Below are 15295 nucleotides of genomic sequence, written 5' to 3'. Positions count from 1 at the left end.
TTCCACCAGTTGTGAAATAAACATAGCACTTCAAACATCTTCCCCCACTCAGTGGCATTATTAATAAAGAGGTGTGCTCATCTTGGCAATAAGGGTTGCTGGAGTTGAAGTTCAAAGCAAATTCATGAGATACCTTGGGAAATGGGACATTACAAACAGGGAATGCAGACATGGACAGAGCAAGGGCCCAGCATTGTGAAGGCCCTACCTGCCAGCCAGGAAGAACCTGAGCTCCAAACCCAAATGCAGGAAACACTTTACGCTGGAAAGAAAGGGCAACAACAAAAATGAGAAAGAGCAATTCTGTAATAACTCACTCTTCAGTTTTATTCACCAAAAGTAGCTGGAGACCAAGGCAGAATTCCTGACATAAGGAATTGGTACATCATCGAGCTGCCCATGGTCTAGCACCAGGTATCCAATGGTTTCAGGCTTGGGCTTGAGAGTTAGATAATTTCTCTCAGTGCAGCACCCCACAGGACTCTCAGGAGATTTCAAAGTAGCAAGAGAAAAGCCAGACCAATCTCAGCCTGGCTACAGGACCAAGTAGACAAACATGACTGCTCCCATTCCCAATGTCCATTCCCATTGAACCAAACAAGACACTCATGTTTGCAATGCATCATCTGCAACAAGGGATCAGTGTCCAGCTGAAGCATCAAGGGACTCAGAAGGGACAAGCCAAGCAAATACGGCAAATTATGAAGGGCTGCCATTGCCCTCCCTAGCACTGACAGGAGCAAGAGGAAACAGTAGCAGCTCCTAAAGGGATCTCCCAAGGAAAGGCAGCCCCTCAATCACTAAAACAGTGCAGGGCTAGAACAAGCTGCTCTAGTCACATTTTTGACATGATGACTAGATCAGACAAGATCATTACATATGTGTCATAATTCTGGACTACACTTCCCACACTCCAGATGGCAATCAGGTACTCATTTATCCCATCTGGGCTGATGTAGTGAAAAGAATCTGGTGACTTGGGATCTGCACTGCAGGCAGTGAAGTCTACACCCACCTGATTACGCAACATGATGGCAGCAAGTCACTGATGTGTCAGCACAAACAAATGAGAAGAACAAACTATATGCAGAAACAGGGGGTTAGCTCAGGCTAACGCTTCCTTTTCTCCCAAGCACACACCAACCCTACACAGGGACATGCACACAAGCCTGCACCCCTTTTCCCACTTGGGTACAGGTATTTCCAATCCATAGCAATCCTTTCCACTGACACACTGAACCAATTTCTCAAAAGAAGTTTAGGAAGCCCTAGCTACATTAAAGTGCTACTTAATCACAAAAAGCAAAACTACAGTATCCTTTAGTGTTTTCCAGACTTCATCACTGCAAATTCATACTGCATTTGCAGTCACTCATGCTGCCAATAAAAGTACTGAACACTGGCTCACTGCTTTTGGCCTGTCATCTACCAATACAAGCAGTGGGGAACAACTCACCATAAAGTAAATCCGGCAGCCTCCCATCACATAGTCCAGAAATGAATATTCTGTCTCAATCTAGAGTAATAGACATTGTGACACCTACTCATTTCACTATGATCAGAAAATAAAAAAGCAAAAAAACCCAATGAAAATCTTCCTATCTTGCGGGATTTTATCCCAATAATTCCACAGTCTTTGTAGTTGTTTTTCTTTTGTTTTTTCTCAGGATGAATGCATTCATATTCCACCTACAGAAAGCAAGGACAGAAGCAAGTTCCAAAATATGTGCCTTTACAGGAGAGCAAATTACTGAAACAGTGCCACACATCCCCCAATTTCAGAGTTACCAAAATACCCAGCAGAATTAAGAAATTTAATTTTGAAAGGTCTGCAACTACTTTGGCTGCTATCTGACAAGCTAAACAGAGTGCTTTTGCCACCAGCACTAAGCAGAGGAAGCAGAACTCTCAGGGTGGGGAGGCTAAAAATGCCTGGGCCGCAGGCTCCCAGTGGCAGTGCTTCCCTGCTTGGATTCATTCACATTGGTTCTGAATTCACAAGGGCTAGAAAAAAGGCAAGAACCTTCCACCCACTTTTGTATTATGCCCAATCAAGCTGGCTGGCAACTGGAGTCGTCCTGGGCTACGTCCTGTGTGCAAATACAGCTGCCTCAATTCAGGTGAATCTCAGTCTCCAGGAGAATGAGATGTCAGGTTTTCACTGCAAACAAACCAAAACCAGCACCGCCAGCATGTGACTCAACTTACTCTCAATTGGATGATCATGACAAGTGCCCCTTGGAAGAACTACTGTTAGCTGTTAGCTGGCAAGGTGACCAGAGTGCTCGGGAAGGTGACCAGATCCAGCACATACATTATATGAGACAAGCTGAGCTTCTGGACTCATCTGTTACAGCACCAACAAGCACTTCTATTTTCACTTGATTCAGCAGAGGCCAAAGCAAGCTGAACTGCTGGGAAAAGTAGCTCAGCAGATAATAGGCTCAAGGATATTTTTAGAAATAGGAATGGTAACAGAACCCAAAGAAAACAAAGAAATATAATTCCCACATCAGTTTTTATTCTTTTTAAATGTTGGCTTAATAATACAAAAATACGCATGTTTGGAGGCAACAACTAAAAGTGCACGTCTAAGGTCAATATTAGAAAGGGTCGGAAAGCCTGAAATCTGGACTAAGTTAGCAGGGGCTGAGGAAGTTCACCAGAGGCAGCACCAGCTGTCTGCATAAGCGCCTATCAAGTCATGCGAGCTATCACTGCCATGATCTGCACACTGCACCTGAAAGGAGGAGGAAGCAGGCAGTGGGCAGGCTCCTGCATTAGGGAGACTGGCCATGGCTCACTGCCCCATCTCCTGTCTGACTCAGCTCTGCATCAATGCTGGTGAAATCCCCCATGCCATCAGGACTGGGATGCTGGCCACATCACTAACTGAAACCCAGGAGCAAAGAAACAGAGCCAGAGTGAATCTCAAGAGAGGAACATGTTCACTTCCTCACCCATTTAAGTATGCATGGTGAAAACTTAAAAAAAACTTCCCCTGGTTTAAATGTAAGACATTAAATAAATAAATAAATATTTTAAAGAAACATTAAAAGCCCCCAACATTTCACAGTCCAAATGTGTAAATGTGAGGTCATTCAGGACACTATATGCAACTGGGGTAATGGGAACAAGCAATTAAAACTTTGTTATCTAAGCCATGCTCCTTTTTTCTGTCCAACAATAGTATCAATTTACAAGGAAATTCTCATTTCCATGGAACAGTAAGTCTGTCTCTTTCTGCATCTTATACCAACCAAATTATAAATACTTTATTAATAAATAGTAATTTTTATGTCAGAATGAAGGCTTCAGAACTAGATAATGCAAAACAGCAAGACATATACAAATAAAAATATACTAATAACTGGTTTACAGCAACATGGTGTCATAGCTCTCCACAAAATCACCAGTGAGGAGCATTTCTAACATGTTCAACTCCAGAACACAAGTAATTCCAGAAGCAGTCAACTAAGGGACAGTTGTAAGCAGCTGCCTCCTCCTCCTCTGAAGCTCACATGCCACACAGATTCAGGAACTCTCTTTCTGAGATCTGCCTTCAGAAATCAATAAGTTGATGTTACTCCAGTATAAACCACAGTGACATCTTTGTCCTAAGGACAATGGGACAAGATGAAACCATGGGTAACACTCTGATAAGGATGTCAAATTCAATGGCTAGATATCTGAATTTGACACAGGGTTCTTTAAAGGACTATTCATATCTACTGGCGGTCTTCCACTGGTATCAATGGAAAACCCATGCAAACAGCCAGGTGAATTATGGCTTAATGTAGTCACCTAAATGGGAAAGCACCATGGCATCCTTCAGTGTCTTAATGGCAAAAGATACCACAGAGACTGTTCCCCCTTCTCCTCCCCCATCCTTCCCACCCCACTTCTGCTCTTCTCATCTAAACACTCCACCATGAAGCAACTTCCACTCCTCCTGCCTGAACTTTACTCGGCTTCTCCCAACAATTCTGATGTTTGCACATCACCCAAAAGTGACTGGATCATGCCAGGGAGGCCTTCTCTTGTGAAGAAGCCAGGGTGCAGACTCTCAATGAAGGGTCTCCTTTATGCCAGTACACCTGAAGAGCTCCAGGGAATCCAGGCACTGCCGTCTCCACACACCTCCCCTCCCCTCTTTCCTGCTCCCACTCCCCTCACAGCCATGCCAAGGACCAGTTCAGTTATTAGTTCACAACATGGTATGGCTTAAAACAAACCTTTTTTTACAAGGGTTTTTTTCTAAGACTGGCCAAGATTCACTGCAGGCAGCCCAAAGAGTGGTGTTGCTGCAAACAAAAACCTCCAATACTGCAGGACACTGTACTGAGTTCTTTATTATTTCTTCGCAAATGAACTCTCCAATACTCATTACAAGCCATGGAATACAGTCAGCAAGGAAAAGGCCCCTTTCATCTACAGGAGGAACTTTCAAAACCCACAGAAAATTATTTTGTCTTTGTGTATATGCCATTAAACCTGTGAATACCAACACAAACAAATTTCTATTTTGCTACTCCTATTTGCTACATTTGTTCTTTCTATTTAAGTAACCATGGGGTTGAGGCACTGCTTTCACTAAACTGCAACAAAGATTAGGCTGTGTCACAAATATGAGCTGTTCTTAACAAGAACAAAGAGAACATCACTCTGAATCACAATGAAGAAAGAATTGCCATAATACTAGATAACATTTGATCAAAAGATTTATGTTCACACACATATGCAGCATTTAATCCTCATACACAGCTGGCAAAGTTGTTGTTTAGGGGAAACACCAAAATGGTGTATGCTGCCCAAAGATTTCACCACTAGGTAAATTTTTGGAAGCCTCAAACTAGAAGTTTTGAGGAACAAGTTCCAAATGAAAAATAAAACAGTAGTGCAATATTATATACTTCAGTGTTGTTAGTGAAACTCCTGTCAGTCTAGACTCCCCTAACTTCCCCAGCATGTTAAGGATATGAACAGTTTAATCCTTTTTCACAGCTGTATTGGGAAATTTCACAGATTATTTGCCCATGCACCAAGAATTTTGGCTTAAATGAACTAACAGAAAAATCCTATCCTTTTGAAGAAGTAGATAATTCTGAAGTGGACTCCAAAGCACAGTAAGCTTCTAAAAAACAAACAAAACAAAATAACAACACAAATATTTTTGGGGTATAGCAAATTTAGCCCGACAAAACAGTATGTGTAAACCACATCATGTCAGTTCTAACCAATGACAATATGCACCTCTTAGTCACCTCCTCTATATGCTTGTTGCACACTTTTGAACAAAGATGACTACTTTCTGACCCAAGACTGTTGATTCCCCACCAATAAGAGCTCACAAACACCACTTAGAATGCTGCCACATATCAACGAGCCCAGCACACCTGTTGGAGGTTTGGATTTTTCTTTTTTTTTCTTTCTCTCAGGGAATTTTTCTCCCATTTGTTGCCTAAGAGAGACAAAACGTGGCCAAGATGGGGAGGAGGGGGCAAGGAGTGCAGTTGACTGCAGTCTCTTAGGTGGGGAGTGAGGTTGGTAGCTGGGGGAGATTTTCTCTTGTGAAGTGCAGAGATACCAAGACTTAGCTGGGAGCCAGGGCCTGGGCTCAGCGCTCTCTCGCAGCCTTGCTCTTGGGATCAGAGGTCATGATTGTGGTTTTGGTGCTGGACTGGTTGTGGTTTGTTGCTGGACTACTGCTGCCCAAAGGTTTCACCACTGTGGAGTTTTGTCCTTCACTGCCTCTCCTTACTCTGGGTGAGCCTCTGCTCGTAAGAGCAACTGTTGAACTGGGACCTTTTCAACAACCAATCTCACCGGGAGAGACCCTCATCAAGTGCTTGGGTGCTTCAGGAGAAACCCAGGACCCCTCTCCGCCCCTCTGGAGGGAGCATCTCCCTGCTGCTTGTGGGAGTCCGGCTGCCACTGCAGGACGCCTATTGCTCCTGCCACAGCGTCGGGTTTTTTGCTACACTTTGTTTGCCACCCAGGGTCTGCTCACCTCCGCTGTTCCAGTCTGCTGTTCTGAGGTTCCTGCTGCAGTCCAGCTTACCACCCAGAGTGGCAGACACCCGCTGGGACTGGCTGCTTCCCGTGAGTTTGCCACTGAAGTCCCTTCTCCATCCCTTCCGCCAGCCCGCCCGCCGGGGCCGTGCGCAGAGAGGCGGCCGAGCTGCGCCACAGCGCCCCCTGCAGCCCCGGGGGAATCATCGCCCCGCCCCGCCCGGCCGGGAGCCAGCAGCGCCCCTGCTGGCCGTGCCCGGAACTGCAGCGCAGGGGAAGGTGCCCGCAGCCGGGCCAGGGCGGCGCTGGGGCTCTGCGTCTGCTCGTCCTTGCTGCCGGCCTCGGGGTTTGTCTGCCGGGTTATACACGCACTCGCTAGCAAGGAACTGCTATTCCTTTCCCCAGAGCTTTGCCTGAAAGCCCTGTCATTTCAAAGTTATCATAATTCAGAGGGAAGGGGGGCATTTTCTCCATTTCAAGGGAGGTTCCCACCTTCTTTAGCAGACACCTGTCTTTTAAACCAAGACAACATCTGAACACCTATTTCAAGGCTAATAATCTCAGTAATTATTAGGAACTACCATACTGCACAAAGAACAACATTAGCATGCATGCATTTTGCTAAATCTTCCACATCAAGCTTTCAGCATGAGATTTCTTCAGAGAGAAGATGAAAAAGAAAAATTCTGCAAATGTAAAGCATTTAGGTGTTATAAAAGTAGAGAGAAATTATACTCACATAGAACAATCTATGGATTTAAATGCCTTTAAATTATCAATGCATTGCTTAGAAGAAAAATTAACATATTAAGTTGCTATCAAATTTTTCTTTCATAGAAACATATTAAAATATGTAGTTGTTCTGCTACACCTCTACAAGCCAGGGCCACAGAGAATTAGTTATCATACACAAGACCACAGGGGAATGCAATTCCGACTTAAAACTAAATTTCTACTTGAAACAGATAGAAAAAGAATTGGGAAAACCTTCCAGTCTCTTGAATGGATAAATCTGACAGATACCTCAAAGCCCTCTGTCCTGGTTTGAGAAGAAGTGAGTTTTTTGAGATGCTGTAGTCAAACCAATAGGTGCTCAGATTTGAATACTGGCACCTGGTGTGGCCACTGAGGACATGGATACACCTCTGAGAACACAGGGGGTTAAAAGCAGAGAACTCCCAGGGGGAAGCTCTCCTGGTTGGTGGGTGAAAGAGCTCAGACCTGCCCTGCCAGGCTCTGAGCTGGGCGGGGAAGCCACGAGGCCTGAGTGAGGTAGGCTGGGGCCTTGGACAGAGGAGGGAGGAGAAGGCCCCTGCAGGATGGAGGGGTGGAGGAACCCTGAGAGACATCGGGCAGACCCTCCCATCCCCCCCACCCCCGAGGGGGAGAGAGAGAGGGAGCCTGTGCCTGTGCTTGTGCTACCTTGAAATTTGATTGCATGGCCTGGCCAAGAAGGAGAAAGGGGGGGCAGGGGGGAGGTTGCAGTGAGAAAGTGCCCGGCAGGGCAGCGTGGGAGCTCTAGACAGGCAGAGCCTGATATTTTAACCCTTTTCTTAGATGAGAGAAACCTTACAAATGCTGATCCTCCTGGAGCTGAATGAACAGAGATATAGAGATAGAATAGCAAGAAATGCAACAAGTGTGATGCAAGTTAGTGCAAATAAAAGATGTCCAAGAGAAACTGAGAAGAATCCTAGGTGGGAGGAGATGATAGAGTAGCCTTTAGCTGGACTTTTCTTGTATAGCCATGGACAGAACCATTTTTCCTGTGACACAGAGACTGCATTAAGGGGGGAAGCAATGGCTTGGAGCCAAGAAAGTGCAGGGATGTGATGTGAAGGAGTGCATGAACAGAGATGACAGGTGAGGAGAGAGGTGGTGCCCTCGATCTTCAGTGAAGGGGAGGATTTCTGTTCTTGAGACCCCTTGGCCCCAGGGGATGAAATTAGGGGGAGACAGGTGTCCCTTAAGTGAGAGACTGTGCTCTTTTTAGAACTGGGCAAAGCACCCTTAAAAAGAAAACCCTAGAAGCAGCCCTGGTCCATGTGCAGTGGTGAGAGCACTGTACATAAAAAGATGTCATGATAGCAAATGGCCTCCGGGCAGTGCCAGTGTGACATGGAAATACAAGAGATTTCAACTGTGTTTCCAGGGGAAGCCCATAGTGCAAGAGGGACTCCTCTCTTCTTGATGAACTCAGAATTAATTATCTGAAGGGTGGTAACAGACTGAGAGTTAGTGATCAAATTGAGAATCCAAGGTTTTGTCCTACTGTGATGTACTAAGAATTTGGTGGGAGGAAGAGGAATGTTGTTAGAAAGTTTTCATTCTGAGTTCTGTGCGTTTCTTTTTTTAAATATAGTTGTAAGTTAATAAAGTTTTTTTTCCCCTTTATTCCTAAGTTAGAGCCTGCTTTGCTCTATTCCTAGTCACATCTCACAATAGACACCAGAGAGAAAGTATTTTCATGAAAGCACTAGCATTGCACCAAAGTCAAACTATGACACCCTCTCTGTGTCAGTATCCCAAGGCGCTTAAGTTTGTCCAATATCTGCAACTTTCTCAGTTAACTTAGAAACAGTGCTAGAAAGCCTCAATGAAAAAACCCAAAACAACCAACCACCCAACCAAACAAGACACCACCACCAAAGCTCAACTTGAAACCCTGGCCAGAATAGTGAAAAAAACCAGTTACAATTCTTCTTATGACTAATCATTGGAAATGGTGTCACTTCTGCATTTCCCGACTTCTCAGTTTGACCACTCATCATATTTTAAAACAGACATATAGTCCATTATCTACAGCACTACAATTCTAGAAAGGCAATCTAGTAACTTAAATATGACTAGACAACCTGATAACTCATAGTTAGCATCAACAGAAAATTGATGACTTGGAACAACAAAGAGAATTTCTAAAGGCTGTACCTTGATAGGTTTATTAAAATCTCCATCACAGAAAGTTTGCAAGGGAACAACTGAACTTCCTCCAGCATGGATTTAAGCTGTTCTTGATGACCTTAAAAATATGACAGCATCATGTCACATGAGGAATACAGCATGCAACTCACTAGGAATGATTACAAGAGAGCTCTTCATGGCAAGTTAAGAGTAGCCTCAACCAGTTCAGTCCTGGCACGTATCAATGACCAAGCAACAGCTCTGCAAGAAATAAAAGCTTGATGCTCTCAGTGAAGTTAAATTTTACAGCCAAGCTCAACACTATTGAGAAGGAAGAGAGACCCTCTTCCCACTTCCGGTCTGTGGTGAGACTCCTTACTCAGGTAGCTCCATCCAGACACCAAGCAGCAAATAAACAATTTGCTGCAGCCATAGTGAGCAGAACACCTTTATATAGGATGCTTTCTCTGCAAACCTGGTGCAAAGCATGACCAGGAGTGGGACTCTCTCTCACTTTGAGTAAGAATAAGCTGTCTGATCAACTCAACAATGTGTGGAAATTCTACCTCTGCTCTGTATACAAGCTGCCATGCTCCAGCATTACTCTCCTTGTCAAACTCCAGAAATGGATCCGATTTACCTAAGACATCCTGCACACAAAAGCCCAGAAGGAATCAGCCTCCTCTATACTTTACCAAAATGAGTAAAGAATTAACTAAATACTAGACAATACTTCGTAAAAGAACAAAGTCAAACAAACTATGCATTAATTTTCTTTCCTCTTTCCTTTTTTATTTTCCTTTTTAAAACTGATGCGCTCTGTAAGCCATCAGCATTTATAAGCTCCAACTCCAAGATCTCCTCCTCAAACTACTTTTGTCCCTATAAATCACATCATTTTGCGAACTGAGAGTTAGCACTAAATCCCTGTATTGGTCTTTGGCTTAAAATAACATTGAGCAGAACATCTAAATTTCCACCTTTTCTTCTTTAACAAGATTACAAAAATATCAGTTCACTAGACACAATAAAAAAGTGATTTGTATTCATATACAGAATATTCTAAAGCTAAAATAATACCTTAAAACCTAAACCTGGCAGTTGAGTTTCTAGTTTGACATTGTGGGCTTCAACATGCAATTGTATCTCCAACTTACTACATGTAAATAACACAAAACGCAGCAAGCCTTTGCTCACAAACGGATTACTGACTTAGCTTAATGTCTGCAAACACAGAGATTCCTGGACAAAAGGCACAAAATGTAATTACTAGAGAAGCATGCAAGATAATTTTTTAAAAAATCAATGCTTTTTTGTCCAGGTTTTGGGCTTCAATTTCCAGGTACACAACCCTGGTATCCTTAATCTCCTCTGCTGAAATCTCTGCCATGGAAATTTTGGGGGCAAAAAAAATGTAAACAAGAAGTCACGGAGTTTTGCTTATACTTTGTCCATAAAAGAAACTGTAGATTCTTTTAAATATCTGTCTCCTGTATATATGTAGCATTTGGAGATATACTGACAAGAAACCAGAAAAGCCACTTTATCCCAAACTACATATTTAGAGAGTTTTTTCAAACAAAAACCTTATCTACCGTAATAGTGCTGGCTTTTCCTGCTTCAATTCCAGCAGTCGGGTGAACACTGAGCTGGACACAACCTAAGGATAGAAGACAGATAAAAATATCACGTTAGACACAGAGGAAAGAATTTCTCTTGAAGTGACTCCTAAGTTAAGCAATTAATTACAAAATACATGTATTTCTAACCTTTGCTTTGTGATCGACGTAATGATTTTTCTAACCATATTCAATGGTAACACAAACAAACATGCTTAACAGTGTTTTCAAATCTGAATATGTTGCAGCCTTTGACAAAGCAAATTTTCACTTCATTTTTCATAATAAAGCCAACTCTCGCTGCTATTTTGTACATCACTTAACATGTCTACACATACCTGTCCCAATGCACACTCACTCCCTCCCTGGTAGCCATCATCGTTTAAATCAAAGGACTTGTTATCAATATCACACACACTGAATTTCAGCTTCCGCACTTTCTCAAAGTAGCAGTCCACAACCAATTTCTTGCAGAATTCAGTGTCTTGGCAGTTCTTGACCTTTCTGTGTGATCCAGCTGCACAAACACAGGAGCAAACTTGTTGATAATGAGCAACAAGCCCATATTCTCCCACACAGCTTTTTACCTGCACCAGGTGCACACAGGCACCTGCAAGGCTACACACCCTGGACCGTGCCTCATGCTCAGTGACAAACTGGGCTGACTGATGGCTCACCAAGAAAGGAAATGGCATTGAAAAACACTATTGTACGGGAAAATTCTGAAAACTAGGGGGGAAAGACTGCTGAAACAATGTATTCTGGAGCGTGTGCTCGACGGCAAGTCCTATCCTTACAGGCAAATGAGCCTCCTGATGCAACTCTGAGCAAAAAGTCAGCAATTAAAGAAAACACGGAAGGTTTGAGTGTGGGCAGTGGGACCGCTCGCCAATCGTAAATCTGAATTAAGTATGTCACACACCTTCCAGGAAAACCTACGGGATGGAAAAAGGGCAGACTCGGCGTGTTTACACCCACCGGTAGCGCGCGGCCGCTCTTACCTCAGCCCACCGGCCATGGCCCGCGTCCTGCAGCAGGACGCAGAGGGGGTCGGACGTGGAGCTCAGGTCCCCGTCGAGGAGGCTCGGGCAGGCCACGGACAGCTGCACTCGGGACACGCAGGCGGCCATCTGCGGGCAGAGCACAGCGTCAGACGGCCCGGCCCGGACCCCGCGTGCCCCCGGTGCGGCGGAGAGGAGGCACGCGCGGGCGGGGCGGGGCCGCGGCTACCGGCGCTCCGCGGCCCCTCCCGCCCCGGCCCAGGCGGGCGCGGAGGAGCGCGGAACCTCCGCGCAGCCGGGCACCAACTGCGGCCCACCTCGCCCATCGGCTCTTGATTTCACCTATTTCTACCGGCCTCTCCCCGCTGCTCCCGCTCCCCCCGCAGAAGCCCTTCCCTTTGCCTCGGTGCGTGCTGCTGCCTCAGGTTTCTACAAAGGGCCGGGCCTGTTGTCCCCTCCCCAGCACCGCCGCTCACAGCCCTGCACAGGGACCGGGACCTCCGTCCCGCCAGCGCCGCAGCCACCGCCCCGCGCCGAAGAGCCGCCCCACGCGGTGAAAGCACTGCCAAAGCCCGCCCTGCTCACCCACGGGAGCCACAGAGCCCCCGTGCTTTGCCGTGCTGGCTTCCAAAACCCTGTAACATCATCCCGCAAACAGGGGATAACTGAATTTTATTAGACATTAAACTGCAGACGCTTCTGTGTGAGGAACAGCTATAATTCTCAAAACTGAATTAGAAGATAAGCCTTCAAGCACCAAAATATTACAGAGACTGGACAGTTTGAGGACTAGAGCTTAAATGGGATTATTTCATAGAGAAGCTTCTTCTTCTGAGTCTGGAAAATAAGGAAATACTTGCTTTGGCTTTTTAGTACCCAAGTACCCCATGGCTTCCTCATACTTTCAGGGTGAATATATTTAAGAAAAAAGAGATGAGCTTTTATTGTACAACATTTAATCCCTTGGATATCCCAGTCAGCAATCTATCCTGGACAAATGTTAACAAAGTCACTTAATATGCCAGTGCATGGTGCTCCAGTGATGGCGACAGGACAAAACCAGCACTCACTAAAAATTAGCAAAGCTTTAGGCAAAGACAATCAGTTTTAAACTAAGGTCATCATCATCACTTGGTTTAACACCAGCATATTTTAAAAAATTTGTCTGAAGTAGTCTGGTGGCCAGCTGTTAAAACTACTGGCAGAAGCCATCCATTTTTTACTCAGTTGCCTTCAACACCAAGATTCACAAAGAAACCACTGACTTTAATAAATACATTTCTTGTAAAATTGCAAGTAACGGGTATCAAGATTTTTCTTTACTGATACATATCATTCTACCAGACCGCTTTCATCTTCCAGACTCACATAGGTGCAAACAGACAACAGCAAAACTTTGTTTGACACTCAGTATTTGACAACAAGATTAGGACATCCAGTCTGGGCTCCCTTGCCAACATTTTGCCTCTATTTTTCTCTACTGCAACAGAGAGTTCTGTACTAGCAAGAGGCACCTTTCCTCCCCACTAGAGCTCAAATAATCAGGAGTTAAGTTAACCTCAAAGAAACAGCTCCCCATAAGCTTTAGCATCCCCAGTCGCAGTGGCTCCTTTCTGGGAGGAAACCACTACGCAGATCTTAAGCTGCATACAGAACAAGCGCATATAAATTTATTCCATATTACAAAGACACTAAAAAGGAAGAGTTTGAGATAGCAACTGTTAAATCACACAATGAAGCCAGGAAGTGAAGGGATGCAAGCCCTCAAACCCAATCACCTCTTATCTGCTACCTGAATCTCTTCTCCAGATCAGCAGTAATGAAATTATGAAAATACTCCACTGTTTCAAAGATTTGACTTCCAGTACCCTAATACCCAGAAGGCTGTCTCATCTGATTGTTTTAAATTTAGTAATGGCATAGGATTTCCCCTGAAATACAGCCCAGATGTTCTGCCGAACTACTGCGGACATATACAAACTACAAGGGATCCTTTCCCACTATATCCTCTTGCTCCATCAGGAGATCACAGGACACTCACTGATACACACAACCATGAAGACACAACAGAGTACCAGCAGGCCAGCTGTTTGGAGTAGCGGAGCAAGAACCAACTTGGGAGATAACAAGAAAACAGGTTTAACAACTACAGACTGAATCCTTATGAAATGAGGGAGAGCTCCTTAACAGATGCAGATTTTTAAAAAAAAAATTAACCTGAAAACACCAGTTAGAACCTCAGCCAGCAATTATTTATAGATTACTGCCTATGGATGTCCTCGAAGAGCCCACACAACCTTCTTTTCACCTCATGGCTACCCAAACACACTGTATGGTGTTCTTCAGTATCAGTCAATTCCTTGAATAGCAGCAGAAGAAAATCCTGGTTATGGACATCCCAGCAGAAAGTGCAACAAGTAGTTGGTCTGCTAAAACACAGCATCCATTTCAGCCAAGCCTGAAGACTGCTTAGTCTGCAGGTAAGCAACTTTGCTCAGTTACCCTGCTCATGCAGTTAACTGAACAGCACAAATCTCTGGAAATCTGCCTGCATTTGAAAAGCTTAGAAAGATTAAAAGTATAACATATTTTCACCTCCAAACAGACACATACATATATTAAAAAAAAAAAAAAAAAAAAACACCAAAAAACTGAATGGGAAGAAAAAACAGTAAACTTCTTCACCAATTAGAAAAACTACCTCTAACTTTATTTTTTTAATAGGCTTTCATCTCCACTTCTTTCCATAGAGTCCCAGTTATTTTCCTACAAGTGAAGTGACAATTCCAAAAGTTTTCAAAATGCCAGCAATTAGTGCTTGGACTTAGAACTACGCCACGCCTAACACAACCCCCCATCCTGTTCTTCTTTAAGCTGGAGCCTATGATGCTTTCTCTGATTTGCCCTTCCACACAATGCTGCAGCATCATCTTGGCATTTTATTACTCCGAGCTGCCAGGCTGGCACACGCCAGCTCCCTGCCAGGGACGGGCCTTACGGCACCACTCAGCGCTGACACTGTCACAGCAGTAACACTTCCCCACTTACCAGCGCTGTGCAATAGACACATGAGCAGAGAACAATCTTCTAGTGTTACTAAGCTCAAACAGTGTACAAAGGCTCTGATCTCAGGCTAAGCATATAGTTTGCTGCAATTACACTGAAAGAACTTGGGGGTTTATTATTTTTATTAACAGTTGTCCTTTTTTTCGTCAGCATGCATTCAAGAACAGCAACTGTATTCAGCTTGCAGACTGGAATCAACATTTCAAAACCACATTTCATGTTGTTTCACTGAATTTTCATAGAGCATTCTTATTTGTATCCAATCATACACACAAAATAAACTTAGTTTTTAGACTTGCAACAGTATGAATATTATTTATATTTGTTGCGACACAAATTTTTCCAGCAGTTTCAGAAATTCTAAAATGCACTGTTTTCCTATTTTTCCCCTCACAACTACCCTTGATAATTAATATTGATATCTACTACTTGAATCTTCTGGTTTACAGAAGACAATAGATATTTCCAAAGGAAAACTAGCAGCTAAAGCAAACTACTTTCCACAAAGTTATCACATTTAATTTACAAAGAATTTATTATACATTGATCCTGATCAGCTTGCAATAATAACAGTTTAACAACCTCCAACTGCCATTATACATTAAAGTACAGCACAGTCTGGAAGTACGAAAACTAATGTAGCCACAGAAATTCAGATTACCAAGTGAAAATGAACTCCAAAAGCAGCAATAAATT

General features: G+C 43.9%; 1 protein-coding gene across 1 annotated transcript in view; it reads right to left on the bottom strand.

The window, feature by feature from the left end:
* CPNE1 (copine 1) overlaps positions 1–15295 on the bottom strand; it is a 43518-nt gene that overhangs the window by 12182 nt on the left and 16041 nt on the right. Inside the window, 4 exon segments of the mRNA XM_084218121.1 lie at positions 10509–10573; positions 10871–11031; positions 11034–11049; positions 11534–11662. Of these exon segments, the coding sequence (XP_084074247.1) occupies positions 10509–10573; positions 10871–11031; positions 11034–11049; positions 11534–11662 (371 nt within the window).

Source organism: Fringilla coelebs (assembly GCF_963513975.1).
Source record: "Fringilla coelebs genome assembly, chromosome: 18".
NCBI lineage: Eukaryota > Metazoa > Chordata > Aves > Passeriformes > Fringillidae > Fringilla > Fringilla coelebs.
This window is presented reverse-complemented; position numbering and strand designations above follow the sequence as displayed.